Raw genomic sequence first — 17,176 nt, forward strand, 5'->3', positions numbered from 1 at the left:
TTTCCCACGCGCCTGAAGAGGTAGCAGCGATGTGGAGGGCGGGCCATGGACAGTGTAGGTGCTTGATTTGCATCGATCTGTGAAGTCTTCCTGGCAGCCAAAGTGAAACAGCAGGGGGAGCTTCTGCAAACTCAACTGGCCCTCGGTGCCCAAGACCCGGAGGTGAAATCCCCTCTTTAGGTGCTGAGCCTCCCGATCTCCCTGCGGAGAGATGCCGTCCGGGGTGGCATGAACCAGCGCCCGGGAGGCGCACGGGCTCCTGGCCCCGACAGGCGCCGGCAGCCCTCCCGGGCCCGCACTCGGAGACCTCGCTGCCCGCCCAGCAGCGGGATTGTGCAAGCGCCGGGCTGCCGGGGCCGCCACTGCCAGTCCGCCCGCTGGGGGAGGGCGGGAGGCGCCCGGCGCACACCCTGTGAACTCCCGGCTCAGCGCGCCTCCGGGGGTTATCTCCGGGGTGGAGTCCGCGCTCCGCCCGGCGAGCAGTGCACCGGTCACCCGAGGCGCGGGCGCCCTCGCTCACCTCGCTGACTCCATCCTATTTCCAGCCTCCCGGGCGCGCCCTCCCCCGGGTCCCGCGTCCCTCCGGTCCAGGCAAGCCAGGGCCCACTCCGCCCCACTCAGCGTGCTCATTGGCCACCCAGGGCCTGCCCTGTCTCCATAAATACTTGGTCCCCGGGCATGGATCGTGGAGAGGGCCAGGAAAAGCCGCAGAGCCCGAGGCATCTCGGCTACCCTCCCTGACATCTCCACTTCGCGGCTCCAGAACCGGAAGTCAGACTCGCAGACCCACAGGCAGACCAACATCCCTTCCCTTCGTCTTCCTAGGCACCGACCCCGGCTGCCCTCCTCCAGCCTCCGCGGCCGCGCTCGGCAGTCACCTGCGCCCTGAGGCTGCAGCACAGCGCAGCTAGAGCATCCTCGCCCAGGTCCTTTCTGTTCCTCTTCCGCCCCCTCCATCACATCTGCTTGTCCTCCTTGCCTCTTTCCCAGAGTCGCCACGCTCCCAAACCCAGCGGGCGCCACTTTACCAGCTTCGCCCTCCTCGGTCCCCGAGTGGTAACCCGCGCCGGGTCTCCCTGCGGCTATGAGCTCCCCCATCAGCAAGAGTCGCTCCCTGGTCGCCTTCCTCCAGCAGCTGCGCAGCCTCGGGCAGCCCCCCAGACCCGTGACATCCACGGCGTGCGCGCCCCCTCGGCCGCGGGAAGTGCCCCTCTGCCCGGTGATGGGACGTGGCGAGGCGCAGAACGCGGCCGCCCTTCCAGGCCCCACCAACTGGCCGCTGCTGGGAAGCCTGCTGGAGATTCTCTGGAAAGGGGGGCTCAAGAAACAGCACGACACTCTGGTAAATGCCTCGTTGCGCCCCAATTTCCTCTCCCTCTCCTTCTCCTTCTCCCTCTCCCTCTCCCTCTCCCTCTCCCTTCCCTGGCCGGCGCTCCAAACCCTCCCCGAGGCGCGCGGCCCGAGCGCACCGTGCGCTCCGTTGTCTCAGCTTCCCCGGGAGGAAGAAGGCGGGAGAAGGGAGCAGCCCGCTCGGGACTGTCGGGGATGCGCGCTGACTTCGCGCTGTGCCCGGCCCGCTGCAGGCGGAGTTCCACAAGAAGTACGGCAAGATTTTCCGCATGAAGCTGGGTTCCTTCGACTCCGTGCACCTGGGCTCGCCTTGCCTGCTGGAAGCGCTGTACCGCACGGAGAGCGCATACCCCCAGCGGCTGGAGATCAAACCCTGGAAGGCCTATCGCGACTACCGCCAGGAGGGCTACGGGCTGCTCATCCTGTGAGTCTGCGGGCGGGAGGCGGGCAGGATGGGGCCATGGGGCTGGCGACTGCGCCTAATGCGCTTGGAAACTGGGGAGAGGTTCCCTGGAGTTGGACCCCTCTTATTCAGAGGACACGAAAGCCGCTACCGGAAGTAGTCTCGTCCTCCTGGTAGACCTGCGTGGGTTGAGGGGCAGCTGTACTGGGAACCGGCTTAACACCTGTGTCCTCTCCGCCAACAGGGCAGGGCCAAAGCTTCCCGTCAGACAAATGCCAGAAAGCCTTACACAGATTGTGGCGGGATGGGGTTCTGAAGTCAGCGAGCCACGCAAAAGTGTTATACAAACTAAACTATCCCTTGAAGTTCTCCGAGACCCCCTCTTGGAAGCTCAAATGCCAGAAATTAACTCCCTTCGCTTTTGACAGTGACCTTATTTCCTAAGGGGGGTGGAGGTGATGACCTAGGTGTACGTGAAAGGTGGGGTGAGGAGGGTGTCAAGACTGCATTTTCGATAGATGAATGCTATAATGTGATGTGATTCCTTTGCTTTTTCATTGTTACCATTTAACAAGTTAGCACTTTTTTTGCCCCAAATTTAATGTCTAATAGTTATATTTTGGGGATATGATTACTGGGATTAAAAAGCATAGTGACGCTCGGCGCACCACAGGCCCTGTCACCCGCTGTGGGGAAGTGAGAAAGGGCGCCTGATGGAACAGGCTTTTTCCAAAGCCTGTGGCTCTCTCTCTGGCTGTATGGCATTAGGTGCAGGCAATGGCAACATTCTAAATCTGAGGTGCTGTGTAAGTGTGACTTGCAGCCCAAGTCAATGAGTTGAAAGAAGACAAGATCTTTCCTCAAACAGTCCTGGGTTTCAGGGTGGGGGGGGGGGTCTTCAGGTGCCCACTCTCAGTGCTGGGAATTGAGGTGTCTGGCCTCCCAGCTCAAACCCAGTAAGGACACCTCCACAGCCCTGACCCCAAATTATCTGGACGTCACCTTTCTGGCGCTTTCGTTGGCCAGGAGGAAAGGTGCTTTCTCATCCTATCATCAAACCAGCCCCAACACTCCATCCAGTGCTAAGAGTCTCCGGGCACTTCCTGGCCTGATGCTCAGCGTTGATCTGATGACACAGTTCATGCAGCAGCAGAGTTGGGGTGGGGGGAGGGGATCTCTGCCTCTTCCTTCTGGTCTTTGCAACTTGCTCTAAACAGATTTCTCTCCCAGGGAAGGAGAAGACTGGCAGAGGGTCCGGAGTGCCTTTCAGAAGAAACTAATGAAACCAGTGGAGATTATGAAGCTGGACAGCAAAATCAATGAGGTGTGCAGGCCGGGGCCAGCTTTTCAGGGTCTCTGGGGGAAGGAGGGGTGTTTGTGGAGCCTTAAGTCACAGCTACAAAGTGCAGAGGGCAAAGCAGGCACTTTGGATGATTCGGGGGCTTCACGTTGTCCTCATTCCTCTCCCCGTCTTCCTCCCCCAAAGCCTTTATTTCCCCTTTCTCTCCCCTTTCTTTAAAATGTCATATTAAGGGAGTAGTTACAAGCACAGATTTTTGTAAACCACAGTCTTGGATTTGAGCATCCGCCGTCCATCCCATGTAACCTGACTGTACCATTTAACTTCCCTGAGCCTCAGCTTCCCAATCTATAAAATGGGAGTGGCAATGGTCACTCCATAGGTTTGCTGTAACGACTAAAGGAGAGAATGCTTATGAAGTTCCTTGGTAGTGACATTTGAGCTGGGTTTTGCAGGATGAGTAAGAGTCTACAAGCCAGAGAAGGTGGAGAAAGGCATCCTGGCAGAAAGAACAGCCAGCTGCCAATATGGAGGCCTGGTATGGCATGGCATGGAGTGTTGAGAGAACGGTGCATTCAGCATGGGTCTTTCCTGAAATGATGCTGCACAGAAGGCAGGTCTGTGCCGTGCGAAGATATTTAGACATATCATTTAGCCCACAGGGGGCTGAAGGGGAAGGGATTTAAGCATAATAATCTCTTTTTCTTCCTGTTCACTCTGGGTGTTCATTTTGAACTGAGCTTGCACCCACGTAGATTGTATGGGTGAAAGATGGCAGGTTCAGAGCGTCCAGGGGCCAGGTAATGGATATACACGCATAGGGCAGGCCCTGTAGGGGTTTCAGCCAACAGAACAGCGCGTGCTCTTCCTGGAGGTGACAGCTGTCCCAGTTCCAGCAAATGACTGCCCCGTGGGAATGCTGACACCGTGTCGCCAGATCCTGTAATTGCTGACACCGTGTCTCCAGATCCTGTAATTGCTTATTACAACAAGTAGTGGAAAATCAATATGTTCCTGTGAAATCTCTAAATATTTTATGGTAACCAACCAGAGTACATTTGAATGCACTATGTGGGCAAACAAAACGTCCTTGTCTCCCCGGTGGGCTGGGTAGGCACACGGGCTGTGTTCCAGGCCCCGCACAGGCGCTTCTCAGCTCTGTGTCCAAGGGCCGGTGCCTTCGCCTCTCTCTATGCCTCAGTGTTCTCACCTGGGAAATGGGAGAAATGACAGGACTTTCTCCCTCACAAGATTGTAAGGATCAGCTAAGAAAACACCCTGGTCCAGCGCGTGGCTCTATGGAAGCCTCGGGAAATGAGAGGCTTTAGTCATCCAAAGCCCTGATTTTGGAAACTGGCATCTAATGGCCTTACATAACTCGTCCAAGGTCACAGAGCTATTTAGCCAGGAAGCTGCGTCCAGAATTTGCAGATCTCCTGGCTCCAAGTTCAACACGCCTGACACAACACCAATCAGTAAAGAGATGTTTGCTTGCCCAGATATGGAAACGGCAAACCTCAGGGTAGTTATAGCATCACAGCCTTTGAGATGTTTTGCCAGCAGCGACACTTGACTGATTTCCCCTTTGTGGCTTATTCCCCGTTCTGATTAGAAGAAATGTTTTCCTTTCTTTAAATTTAGATCAAAGGCTGAAACCTCAGCTTCAGGGTGGCAGCAGGAAAAGCTGAGGAAGTAACCCAGGACAAGGCTGCTAGGGTGTCAGATGGGCTCCCCAGGAAAGTATGGAGTTAGTGCTGCTGCAGAGGGGTAACAGGCTGGCCAGGGAATGCACAAGGTAGTGAGACCTGAGGTTAGCTCGCTGCTCTAACTGTTTTGTTTTCCCTCAAAGACTAAAATGTGTTTTTGTGGTTCCTTTCTCCTAAGGTCTTGGCTGATTTTATGGGTAGACTGGACGAGCTCTGTGACGAGAGAGGCCACGTTGGAGACTTGTACAGCGAGCTGAACAAATGGTCATTTGAAAGTAAGTGGTCTCCACCGCCTCGATCATCTGCCTTTGCAAGTGATTTGCGGATAAAGCGTGGCTCCGTGAACAAGGTGACAGCTCTTTGGAATCCTGCACTATTCTGAGTAGGAAAGGCCACCGCGGCCTTCTGAACGCTGTCAGCGCTGCAGCTCCGCTTTGCATGCTGGGCTTTGTGTGGGCACTCAGCAAACACTTACTGAACACCTGCTAGTGCCAGGCACCGTGCTAGGGATGCAGCATTGAATAAAGCAGGCAACATCCTGGCTCACCTGGAGATTGGGTTCTAGTAGGGGTGGCAATTGACAAGTAAACACATTTCAATATACACTCTGCTGAGGAGAAAGGGGCATAGGTGCCTAGATGGGGCAACTCCGCTTTGGTAAGGAGACACCTGAGCTGAGACCTAAAGAAGGGGAGGTGTACCCACAGAGGTATCTGTGGGAAGACCGTCCCAGAGAGCGGAGACAGGCAGTGCAAATGCCCTGGGGCAGAAGCACGAACTTGCCTTTGAGGAACTCCGAGATGCGGGTGGATTGCAGGGGGAAGAGGAGCTGAGAAAGACCAAGCCAGGGCCTGTAGGTCCCGGCAAGTACTTTTAGTTTGAGTCCCATGGGGCACCATGGAGACTTTTAAACAGAAGGAGATGTGATCACGCTCTTCAAGGATGGCTCTGAGAATGAGAAGCAGAGCCCTGCCTGGATGAGCTCACTGCCCAGTAGGGTGCAGGCAAGGCAATCTCCATAGACTAAGCAGGCTCAGGCCGTGGGCGAATCCCAGAGGGATGCAGCGGAGCTCGGTCTGGGGGTGCTCTGTGGAGTAGGTGCCATCTCAGCTAGTGGAGGAGTAGGAGTTCGCCAGGTGAGAGCGAGGGAAGAAGGAATGTTCGCAGTGGAGAAACAGAGATTATGTTGAAGGAACAGGAAGGCATTTAGAACAACTGGGGCATATCCTGCAAGGGAGGGAAGGAGGGGCTGGCGAGGCAGAGGATGGCTGGGAGGAAGGCAGCAACCAGCCATGCAAACCCATGTAAACCAGGGACAGAGTTTGACTTTGAACCTGGGAGTACCTGGGAGTGACAGTGCTTTTAGCAGGAGGGTGGCATGGTTTGATTTGCTGCAAGGGACACTCTGGCTACTGATGGGAGGGAGTGGACATGGCACCCCGAGGTGGTAGCTTTTGTCCTGACCTGTCACCTCACTTTAAAGTTACGGACCAGTCATCTGAGCCCACGAGAAAGCTCCATGCAAACAAGAAATCCACAGAAGGTGTTAAGGGAAAGAGGGGTGAAGAGAGGGGATGATTACAGAGGAGAAAATAAGCGTATGTTTTGGAACTTGCCCACTGTAAATACTCAAATTAAGGAGTATCAAATGCATTTGTTTGCAAGTCAAAGAGAATCTGACTGCAGCGGTTTAAAAATTATTGTGTAGCCTTGCGGGAAGGCCAGAGGAAGGCAGTCTGGGCCACACTGGGCGACGCCGTGGGGGAGCCAAGCTCGGCATCTTCTCGCTCATCCAGCCTTACTTGTTGGCTTGATGCAAGATGGGTCCTGCCCCTCCGGCCTCACCTCTGCCTTTCAGGCAAAGGGAGAAGGAAAGAGGGTACAGCTCCCACTTTATCTAGAAAGCCAAGGAGTATTTCCTTTTGGTCTCACTGGCCAGACCTGGGTCATTTGGCTGCTTCGGTGGCTTCAGGAAGCAGGGGAATCAGGGAACAGGCTTGTCAGAGTCGTAGATCCATGCTGACTCACTGCCTGAGGACTGACACTCTGACACCCTAAATAAAATCGGGGTGTCTTAGGGAAGAAATGAGGGAGAACGAGTACCCGGTAGGCCATTCACGATGTCTGCTGCATGTGATGTCAATGATAAACTCTGACAAAAGCAAGATGTACAGGAGAGATTCATTCATGTATGGAAATGGCTACGTTTGCACAGTGGTATTTCTGACCAAGAGGTTTAGCGGGGCATGGGTCATTGGACCTGCAGGTAATTTCTAGAAGGGTGATCAGACGTTCAGACCCTTCGCTTCTCCTGTGTTCTTAGAAATGACCTCATGTTTCTGAGAGATGGAATTGAGCCCTTAGTAGCCAGGTAGTTACAGAGTCCAAGTTGGGTAACAGTGGTCATTATCTTATATAACAGGCATCTGCCTTGTGCTCTACGAGAAGAGATTTGGGCTCCTCCAGAAGAACGCCGGGGATGAAGCCTTGAACTTCATCATGGCCGTCAAAACAGTGAGCATCCACAGGGGAGAGCGCCGTGTTCCCAACAGATCATTCAGGCATCCCAGTGTCCCCAAGAGGGACATGCGCACAGATCTTATTACAATAGTTCATTTCAGCGTGTGCGGTGTATTTTGTGCATGGATGTGTACCTATGCAAATACAATTAAGAAGTACATTAGACCACTGTTTAGGCAAAGTTAAAGTAGGTGGGTCAATTAAAGGTCAGTTGATTAAATTACTGTTTTCAAAAGCCTGAAAATGTTCAGATTTTAAATTTTTGAATCATTTGGGTTGTGTGTGGATGTAATAGATTCTGTGAAACTGGCATGGGAATGGCTGAAGTTCAGAATTCAAGTGAATATAAGTTATAGTTTTTTTTTTCCTTATTTTTAAAATATATTTGTATTGGTTTCAGAGAGGAAGAGAGAGGGAGAGAGAAACATCAATGATGAGAGAAAATCATGGATCGGCTTGCCTCCTGCACCCCCACACTGGGGATGGAGCCTGCAACCCGGGCATGTACCCTGACTGGGAATTGAACCACGACCTCCTGGTTCATAGGTCAATGCTCAACCACTGAGCCACGCCAGCAGGGATCCTTCTTTCTTAACATGTAGGTTGTAAGAGCAAGTTGATACTAAACTCCATTGAAAAAATCAATCGTCCCAAAGATGATTTTGAATATGTTACTGGGGGAGCAGAGCACAGAGGCCTGGGGGTGTCCTTTGAACTCTGGCCTTTGGGTTGCACAGGGTGCTGTGTGCAGATGCTCCTAGACCAGAGTAAACGTGTCTTGGAGGCAAAGAGGGATAAAAGCACTTTGTTCCTCGTAGATGATGAGCACATTTGGGAGGATGATGGTCACCCCGGTCGAGCTGCACAAGAGCCTCAACACCAAGGTCTGGCAGGCCCACACGCTGGCCTGGGACACGATTTTCAAGTCAGGTAACAGCCACACCCAGCCCCTGTCTCCCGAGCTGCCGCGCAGAGGTCGGCAATGACCTTGTGGCCTGCCCACCTAGATCCTCCGATGGAGTTGCTCCTCCTGGTTCTTTCGGGCTGTGCAAACACAAGTGTGGGGATCACTCTGGTGTAGACAAATTCTAAGGAAAAGGCAGGAGGCGGCGTTGTGTTGTCTTGGGGAACTAGAAGTGAGTGGTTACAAGCGAGAGCTTTGGAGTCAGAGATACCTGGGTTCAAGCTCTCGGTCTGTCACTGGGGTGGCGGGGTGGCCCAGCGTGCTGTCTCCTTTTCATCATCAGCTGTCTTACCTCTAAAACGGGCTAGCAACAGCAACAACAATAATAATAAGAGTGCTCCCCTCAATGTAATTGCTTCTAGGTCTAATATAGATAATGTGAAAGCCTGGCATATGACAGTATCTCAATGGATCAGAGCCATTTCTGCTACATTATGGAGGGAATATTTGATGCTAGGGGTTATCCTAAGATAATATATTATATTATATTATATTATATTATATTATATTATATTATATATACTTACTAAACATACTTATTTAATTCCCACCAGTAAACTTACGTTAGATCCTTCCATTAGCCCCAAGTAACAGAACTGAGGCACCAAGAAGTTAAGTAACGTTCTCAACATTACACACCCAGTGATGGCAAAGCCAGGGTTGGAAGCCAATCAGAAAGGCTTCCGCAGCTCAGCCTCCAGCCCCTGTACCACTAGTGTCGTCATTGTCATTGCCACCATCACCACTATTATTTCTCTGGTGGTGGCTCACGTCAGGGACTGAAGTGAGGGAGGGCAGCCTAGAATGTAATTCACAAACCTTAGAAAATGTTAGTATTATTGTCAACATTCATGGGCATTGCACGTGTGTGTGTGTGTGTGTGAGAGAGAGAGAGAGAGAGAGAGAGAGAGAGAGAGAGAGAGATAACACTAGGGGAGGGTGTTCTTCCCTCCTCTATAGCCAAGATTTGGGAGCCACACCCTATATTAGCATGTCTTCCTGTATCAGTGACCATATCAGCTAGACACCTGGGCCTGATTCTGAGCGTGGACCCAGCTCCCACCTGTGTCTTCATGGTCTCCTCCCTGCTCTAAGCTCTTGCTGGTCAAGATGTGACCACAGATCAGCAGCAGCAGCATGACCTGGGAGCTTGTTAGAAATGCAGACGTCCAGGCCCACCTGGACCCTCGGTTCCGAGTCTACATTGAAGGAAGATGCCCGGGTGACTGTGGTGCACTTTGAGAAGCCCTAGTCACGTGAGCATCCATCCATCCTTGATGACTCAGCGAGGCAGTCGGGCCCATCTAACAATCAATGTCCCCCAGAAGCCCTTTCGGGTGTTGTTAGGATGTCATCTTAGGTTCCCTCCCATTCTTTTCCTCACCCTGACGTTCAGCTGGCTTCCTCTCCCTTTTCTCTCCAACAGTCAAATCTTGCATTGACCGCCGGTTAGAGAAGCACGCGGAGCAGCCCGGCGCGGACTTCCTCTGTGACATTTACCACCGCCATCAGCTCTCAAAGAAAGAGCTGTACGCCGCCGTCACGGAGCTCCAGCTGGCTGCCGTGGAGACGGTGAGGGCGCGGCTCTCTTTGCTAAATAGTCTGGGACACCTTTCCTCATGATGAGTTTTAAATAGTCCTTCAATTCACTCATTTCACGAGGATTAACTGAGCTCTAGCTGAGCAAAATTAAGAAGTCCCGCAGCAGGTGCCGTGGGAGACCCGAGGCACAGGCTTTCCGCTCACACATTAGGAGGAAAACTCTCCTAATGACTCTGTCCTAGCAACGGCGGCACTCCGGAGCAGGGCAGAGCGCTGTGATAAGCGTGCCAGCTGTCTCGGGAAGGCAGAAGCAGTAAATTCCACACCACAGCAATTGAAATTTTAGATTTTCAAAAATTGGACATACCTTAGGTGCATGCTACCTAACTGTGGCTGTAACTTATTATAAAAATTTTGAAATACTCTCTGCCAGCCCAATACTTTCTTTATGTTTAACATTGGAAACATGGTGAGTTTGGGAAACATTGATTTTAGTTTAACTGAAACAGCTCCTTTTAAATACCAAGATTCCGTCCCTGCTGTAGGCGGTGGACACTCCCGGTAGGCACTCAGTACAGTCAGGCTCCAAACACAGATGCTGACAAGTGTCCAGGTGGGCTTAACTGGCTTTGATTCATGGTTGAGCTCTCGCTGGAGTCATGCATATTAATATCCCTCAAAGGCCTAACATTTCCTGCACAGAGTCCCTAAGAAGAATCTATACAAGTTCACTTCTTTTTCTTGCTTTTCCCCTTTCCACAGTGTCTCTTCTCTGAAGGAAAAAAATAGCATTTTCTACATCAGGAGATAGAAAGGTTCTGATTTCCCCTCATGACCTAGAAGGCTATCAAAAGTGGGAATCCGTTTCAACTCACTTTCCTGTGGGATCATGACTCCTTAGAGGGATTAAAACTAAAGCTGCACCCATTTCTTTGTTCAACTGGAATGTGAGCTCCATGAGGGTGATGACATGGTTTGGTCCCCTGCTGTATTCATAGGATGTAGAATACTTGGCATACAGTAGGTGCTCAATAAATGTTTGTTCAATAAATGAAAGAGTTCAGGAACTATTGAGTTCCTACTATGTGCCAGGCACTATTCCAGATTCTTGACATGCCACCATGAAAGAGTTTTCTTCATGGAACTTAAACAGCAGTGGGGAACAGACAATAGACATGTAAACAAACAAATACATGTGATTATTTCAGATAGCGGTATGGGCGTGGAGGGAGCCATCAGGGTGATGTAAGAGAGATGGGGGAGGGCTCCCTCTCTGGAGCTGACACTGGCATGTTGAGGAGCCAATCATGGGAAGATCTGATCGAAGAGCACTCCAAGTAGAGGAAACAGCATATGCAAAGGCCCTGGGGCAGAAAGAGAGATGGAGCTGGCGAACTAGCAAATGTGCTCAGAGTTGAGATTGGAGAAGTCTATGGGCCATGTTAACCAGGAGCCTTCATACGACATTTGGATTTTATTACACCTGTGAGAGAAAGCTCTTCGATACTTTAAGCAATGAGTGTCTTGATCAAATTTATGTTTTGTAAAGTGGGCTCTGGCTGGTGGGTGAAGAATGGACCTAGCGGAGAGAGAGTGCAAGCAGGAAGCCAGCGATGAGATGGACGCCGTGACAAAGGTCAGGCCAGGACAGTTGGTGCCCGGGAGGTTCCGCAGGCCACTTCCCCTCCACTTAGCCCCCAGCTGCCCCGACAGGCAGGGCTGTCTCCGGGCTTTGGTGAAAGCTACAGTTATCTGTCTTTTGGAAACTCTGTTTGGTACTTGTGGTGAGGGACCCGTTGATAGGGCTCAATCTGTTTCTTTTTTAGCCCTGGCTATTCTGAAAGTCTCCTTTGGCAAATTGGGGAAATCTGAAATCTATCTAATTTGGCGGCTCCGCCCTCTTCCTGTCTGTAAATTACTCTCTGGTACTAATGCCATCCGTCCACATTCGGAGGGAGCCGAGGCTGCCAGCCCTCTGACATGAAGAAGCCTGCCTGGGGGACATCGTCTTCCAAAAATAATAAATGCCATGGCTCCGAATCGCCTTGCGCTTTGCTCGTTCATGTGACTGGCGCATGTGCCGAGGGAAAGCGTCTTCGTGTCTACAGAGCGAGGACACGATGACCACTTGTAAGGGACTGTTTGGCTTAAATTGGCTTTAAAAAAAAAAAAAAGGCCTACGGAACAAATGCTTGTGACTAGCAGTGGTGAATATTACGACGCTAAAAGCTGCACTTGGCTGTTTCCACCAAAAGGAAACCAAGGGTGCCCCTGGGAAGGCCTTTGTCAGACGGCGGCCGGCACCTTGAACTACTCGGCTCGGTGCCACAATTTCTTATTTGGGTGTTGGCACCGTCCCACGAGGCCCTTTGCATGTGGCTGGAACCCCGAGAGCAGATAATACCTTTATATTTTTGTGGTAAATTTTTAGGGTGTGCCAAAAAAACACACAAAAACAACACCTTTCTTTTAAATTCCAGAAATATGGTTTCTTGTGTGTTTGCGCTGTAAAAACAGTTTAAATCTCTTATAGCAACACTCTGGGATCTCTGCTGCTCTCTCCCCACTCAATTTTATATCAATTTTATATTAATAATTCTCTAATTAAGCTCTTTTTCTTTTGAGATAATTATAGATTCACATGTAGTACTAACCCCATTGGTAGCACCTGGAATGACAGTAATCGTTATCACACCCTGACCTTGGCATTGAGCCAGTCCACCCGCCTGGCTTCCCCTCCACCGGGTTCTACATGCGCTCCTTTGTGCTCCAGCCATTTGTGTACCACATGATGTTCTAAGTGTCCTGATGTGGCACGTTATTGACGGGATTCTATTTTCTTTCCCTCAATACATAAACTGGCCTTCATTGACACATTGTATAAGATCGATTTGACTCTCCATGCATTGTGTTCATTTAAGACACGGCAAACGAGGGCATGTGAGAAAGTATCACTGACCTGTTTATTGTTTATTTTTGCATCGCCTTGCGTTCAGCTCAGACTGGCTGTATGGCAGTTTCTTTGCAGAAACTCACGTTTGTGTCCGTTGGTTTTTTCAGACAGCAAACAGCTTGCTGTGGATTCTCTACAATTTATCCCGTAATCCCCGCGTGCAAGAAAAGCTGCTGGAGGAAATTCAGAGCGTCCTGCCTGAGAATGAGGTGCCGCGGGCAGAGGATGTGAGCAATATGCCATATCTAAAGGCCTGTCTGAAAGAATCCATGAGGTAAGCGCACACGCCTGAGCCAGTGTGCATATGGGAGAGCGCTGTTCTCTTAAATGCACAATAAGGGGTCCCCCCCAGTACAGCTCCCACAGTTGATTCTGAAACTTTTCTCAAACTGGAAAAAAAGAACCTCAGGAGCATATTCCATTTCTATTACTCATTCCCTGAGTCATTTGGGCGAATTCTGTGACATCTTGGAAAGTCAGTGACGGGCCCTTTAAGTCGGCAAGAATCATCCTCTCATGGGTGCTGTGAGCACTAATTAGGGTTCTGGGCAGGCCTGGAGGGTCTGACATGAAAGCCAGCGAGGGAACCATGTTATTATATGATAAGACATAGAGACATCTTTATTATTGAGCCTCTGGTATAAAATGTCCTCAAAGCCCTGGTCAGTGTTCTCAGTGGTGAGAGCATCGGCCCACACACCAAGGAGTTGAGGGTTCGATTCCTGATCAAGGGCATGTACCTGGGTTGCAGGTTCGATCCCCGGCCCTGTTCAGAGCTAGTGTGGGAGGCAACCAATTAATGTGTCTCTCTCACACCCATCTTTCTCTCTCTCTCTTCCTCTCACTCCCCCCTTCCCTTCCACTCTCTAAAAATCAATGGAAAAATATCCTCAGGTGAGAAGTAACAAAAATAAATAAATCTATATTATAAAAACCCAGTGGCCCTAACGCCATAATGACCAAAGACCGACACGGGTGGGCGGGGCCGAGCGATTTTGCACGCTGGGCTTCTAGTAAGTAAATAAGTAAATAAATAATAAAAAATGTCCTTTGAAAATTCTTTTTACACCCTTTCTGGGAAACAAAACTCATTCCATTTTAGGATTAAAAGGAAATATCTTTAACTTTATGAAGAGGGAATAGGAGAAACCTAGAACCAACATCAAGATTCAGGGGAAGACATTTGAAGTTTAGGTTAAAGCAGGGGAAACCACTCTGAACAGCTACTAAGCCGGCTTGTTCGGGGGAGGGGGGGAGGGTGCCAACCCAATAAAACAAGAGACAGAACCTCTTTGTGAAGAACTGTGACCAGGTTCCCCTTTTGGCTTGGGAACTTAATGCAACAATCATCTACTTAAGCAGAATGCGTTCCCATCAACACTTGAGCTAGCACTTGGTCTGTGCCTGCCGTACATCTTTGATTTTGCTTTCCCAGGCTCACCCCCAGTGTGCCATTTACAACCAGGACTCTTGACAAGGCGACAGTTCTGGGTGAATATGCTTTGCCCAAAGGAGTGAGTAGAACTTGTTTATTTTGTACCTTACAGAGCTTTGAAATATGCACCCGGTTCCCCTAAAAATATTAACAGAGAAAACATTCGTTTTGCAAATAAGTAGATTGTAGTGCATGGTTGACATGTGTTGCATCGTATAGGATTAGGAGTAATGGCTATGGGGACAGACCTGGATTCAAGTATAGACCCGAGTGAGTCATATAAGCTCTGGGAGCCTCACCTTTCTCATCTGTAAAATGGGGATAATAATAAAATCTATGACATGGTTTTGTAGTAAGAATGTGATACAGAATATTAAAGTTATTTACCTATTTAGTACCTGGCACATTTCAAGTCTTCCATACATGTTGGCAATCATCATTATTATAAACTTACAGGTGACTTATATCTATAAGGTGACCGTTTTTGTTAAGTTTCACTTTTCAACCACCTTCTTCTGCTCATTTTAAATGCATGTGTTTCCGTGTGTTTGTAGACAGTGTTGATGCTAAATACCCGGGTGTTGGGGTCTGACGAAGAAAATTTTGAAGACTCCAGTCAGTTTAGACCCGAACGATGGCTGCAAGAGAAAAAGAAGATCAACCCTTTCGCACACCTCCCGTTCGGCGTTGGGAAGAGAATGTGTGTCGGGCGCCGGCTGGCTGAGCTCCAGCTCCACCTGGCTGTCTGCTGGGTAAGCCCTCACTGCTTCCCGCCGGTGCTCTGTGCTGCTCCACAAGGCGGGGCCGAGGGCTCATTCTCCTTCCTGTGCACCTGTGTTCCAGATCATCCGCAAATATGACATCGTGGCCACGGACCACGCGCCCGTGGAAATGCTGCACTTGGGCATCCTGGTGCCCAGCCGGGAGCTCCCCATCGCCTTCTGCCAGCGATAAGAGGCCTCAGGTGAGTGTCAGGGATGCTGTGCGTGACGGGGTGAGCTGAGCCGAGAAGTCAGCCAGACCCGGGCTTGAATCCCTGCTCCCCATCAATTCCCTGGATGACCTTGAGTAGTTACTTAACCATTCTGCCTCCTTTTTTTAATTTTTCATTTGTAACATGGGGACCAAAGTAGTATTTATCCAGATGGTTGATATGGATAATAAATACTTAGCTCAGATTCTGGAATCAACTAAGTGTTCAATACATGCATGCTGCTGTCCCAGTTTTTGCATGTAAATATCACGGGCGGACACACTTTTTCTGTAAAGGGTCAATGTGCAAATGTATCAGGTTTTTCAGGCCATCAGGTCTCACTCACATCCATTTAACTCTGCTTTGTAGCTTGAAAGCAGCCTCAGGCAATTTGTCAAATAGCAGAAATGTATTATGTTACAGTTCTTTGGGTCAGAGGTCTGACACAGCTCTAACCAGGCTAAAAATCAGGGTGTTGGCAGGGCTGCGGTTCTTTCTGGAGGCTCTCAGGGAATAACTATCCACTTGCTAATTTGGGTTTTGGCAGAATTTGGTTTCTTGTGGTTGTAGGACTGCCGTTCCCCATTTCCTTGCTGTCAGCTGAACGCTGTTCCCAGCTTCTAGAGTCACCTGCATTTCTGGGTTTATGACCTCTTCCTCCCTCTCCACAGCTACCCAGAGTGAGCTGAGTCCCTCTGCAGACTCGACACTCTCCCCCTCCTTCTGTCCTATCTCTCTGACAGGCTGTCATTCAGTATAAACTCCTCATCTCAGCATCCATAACCTTAATCACATCTGCAAAGGCATGCAAAGTAATATATTCATGTGAAGTAATATATTGCCAGGTAAAGAGATATACTCACAGGTTCAGGAACTAGGGCACAGGCTTTTTAGAGGGCCATTATTCTGCCTCACAAGACTACATTCCAATAAAACTTTATAAAAACAGATGGTGGGTACTATTTGGCCACAGGGCCTTGCTTTACAGACCACGGACATATTTGTGTTATGTATGGACCAGCCTGTATTAAACACAATGTAATACTTTTCCTGTACTCACTGTTAATTATTCAAGTGGGGGAAAAGCCTGAGAAATCTCTAATATCATCTTCTGTGGAAATATAACATTTCCAACATACAAGCTGATAGAATTCCATGTTAATGTTCAAACTTAATTTCAACCATTCTACGTTTTCAACAGAATCTCCTAAAATTTTGCCCAGAACAAGTTGCTATTTGCTAACTGAGTTGAGGGGCATTCACTGATAGGTGGTTATTTAAGGAAACATGCAGTTACAGGTGGAATTTCTGAATGAGGCCTAACTGAATCCCTCCCCAGGTGTCTGGTCCCATGATGCAATGTATTCAATGCTGAGCATCTCAACAGCACTGAATCAAGTAAAATAATGAAGGAATTCTAGCTGAATTTTGAAACTCAGAGGTTTCAGCAAGGACAGTATGCATGTTTATGGTGATGAACCACACCTTTGGCAAGAGACCAAGACAATTTCTGGTTTAAGCATTTATTTTTTGCAGATAATTCCTCATTTAATTACACTTCTTTGATATACCATTGGGATATACTTTATTTAAATCTGTAAAAAATACAGATTTTTTTTTTTTTTTTTTTTTTTTTTTTTACCAAGACCTGGAGCAACAATTGTTATTCTCCCGCAGGGATGGTGCTGTGGCTCCCGCAAGACTCAGCAGCGGACTTCACAGGCCAGAGCATGAGACGGCACACGGGACCCTTTGACGCTGTGTTTATTTCTTTCTTCTATGCGGCTGCCCCCGAAGCTGCACTGTCCATGATAGCAGTGAAGATAGCTGACTCAGGGGGGCGGAGTGAGTGTTATAATACCGGCACTCCGCAGGGTACAGTGCTGGCGTACACTTGACCAATGTCACACCATCCTGACTTAAATTGCCCAGGATCTTGCTTCCTCCTGCATTTTCCATGTCAGTTAGTCAGGTACAAGTCAAACATTTCTGTCCCTGCCCCACCCAACTCTCCACTTGAATCTTTACTG

At 49.6% G+C, this 17,176-nt stretch overlaps 1 protein-coding gene across 1 annotated transcript; it reads left to right on the plus strand.

The window, feature by feature from the left end:
* Positions 1 to 679: 679 nt before the first annotated feature.
* Positions 680 to 16,940, plus strand: CYP24A1 (cytochrome P450 family 24 subfamily A member 1). The gene is made up of 12 exons (XM_079783473.1): positions 680 to 1,342; positions 1,584 to 1,774; positions 2,984 to 3,077; positions 4,938 to 5,034; positions 7,182 to 7,273; positions 8,098 to 8,209; positions 9,670 to 9,815; positions 12,846 to 13,012; positions 14,174 to 14,252; positions 14,728 to 14,925; positions 15,017 to 15,137; positions 16,824 to 16,940. Exons 1-11 carry the CDS (start codon positions 1,085 to 1,087, stop codon positions 15,125 to 15,127), a joined length of 1,545 nt encoding a protein of 514 aa, XP_079639599.1. The 5' UTR covers positions 680 to 1,084; the 3' UTR covers positions 15,128 to 15,137; positions 16,824 to 16,940.
* The last annotated feature ends 236 nt before the right edge of the window (positions 16,941 to 17,176 follow it).

The sequence above is a fragment of the Cnephaeus nilssonii genome (genome assembly GCF_951640355.1).
Source record: "Cnephaeus nilssonii genome assembly, chromosome: 11".
In the NCBI taxonomy this organism is placed as follows: Eukaryota; Metazoa; Chordata; class Mammalia; order Chiroptera; family Vespertilionidae; genus Cnephaeus; species Cnephaeus nilssonii.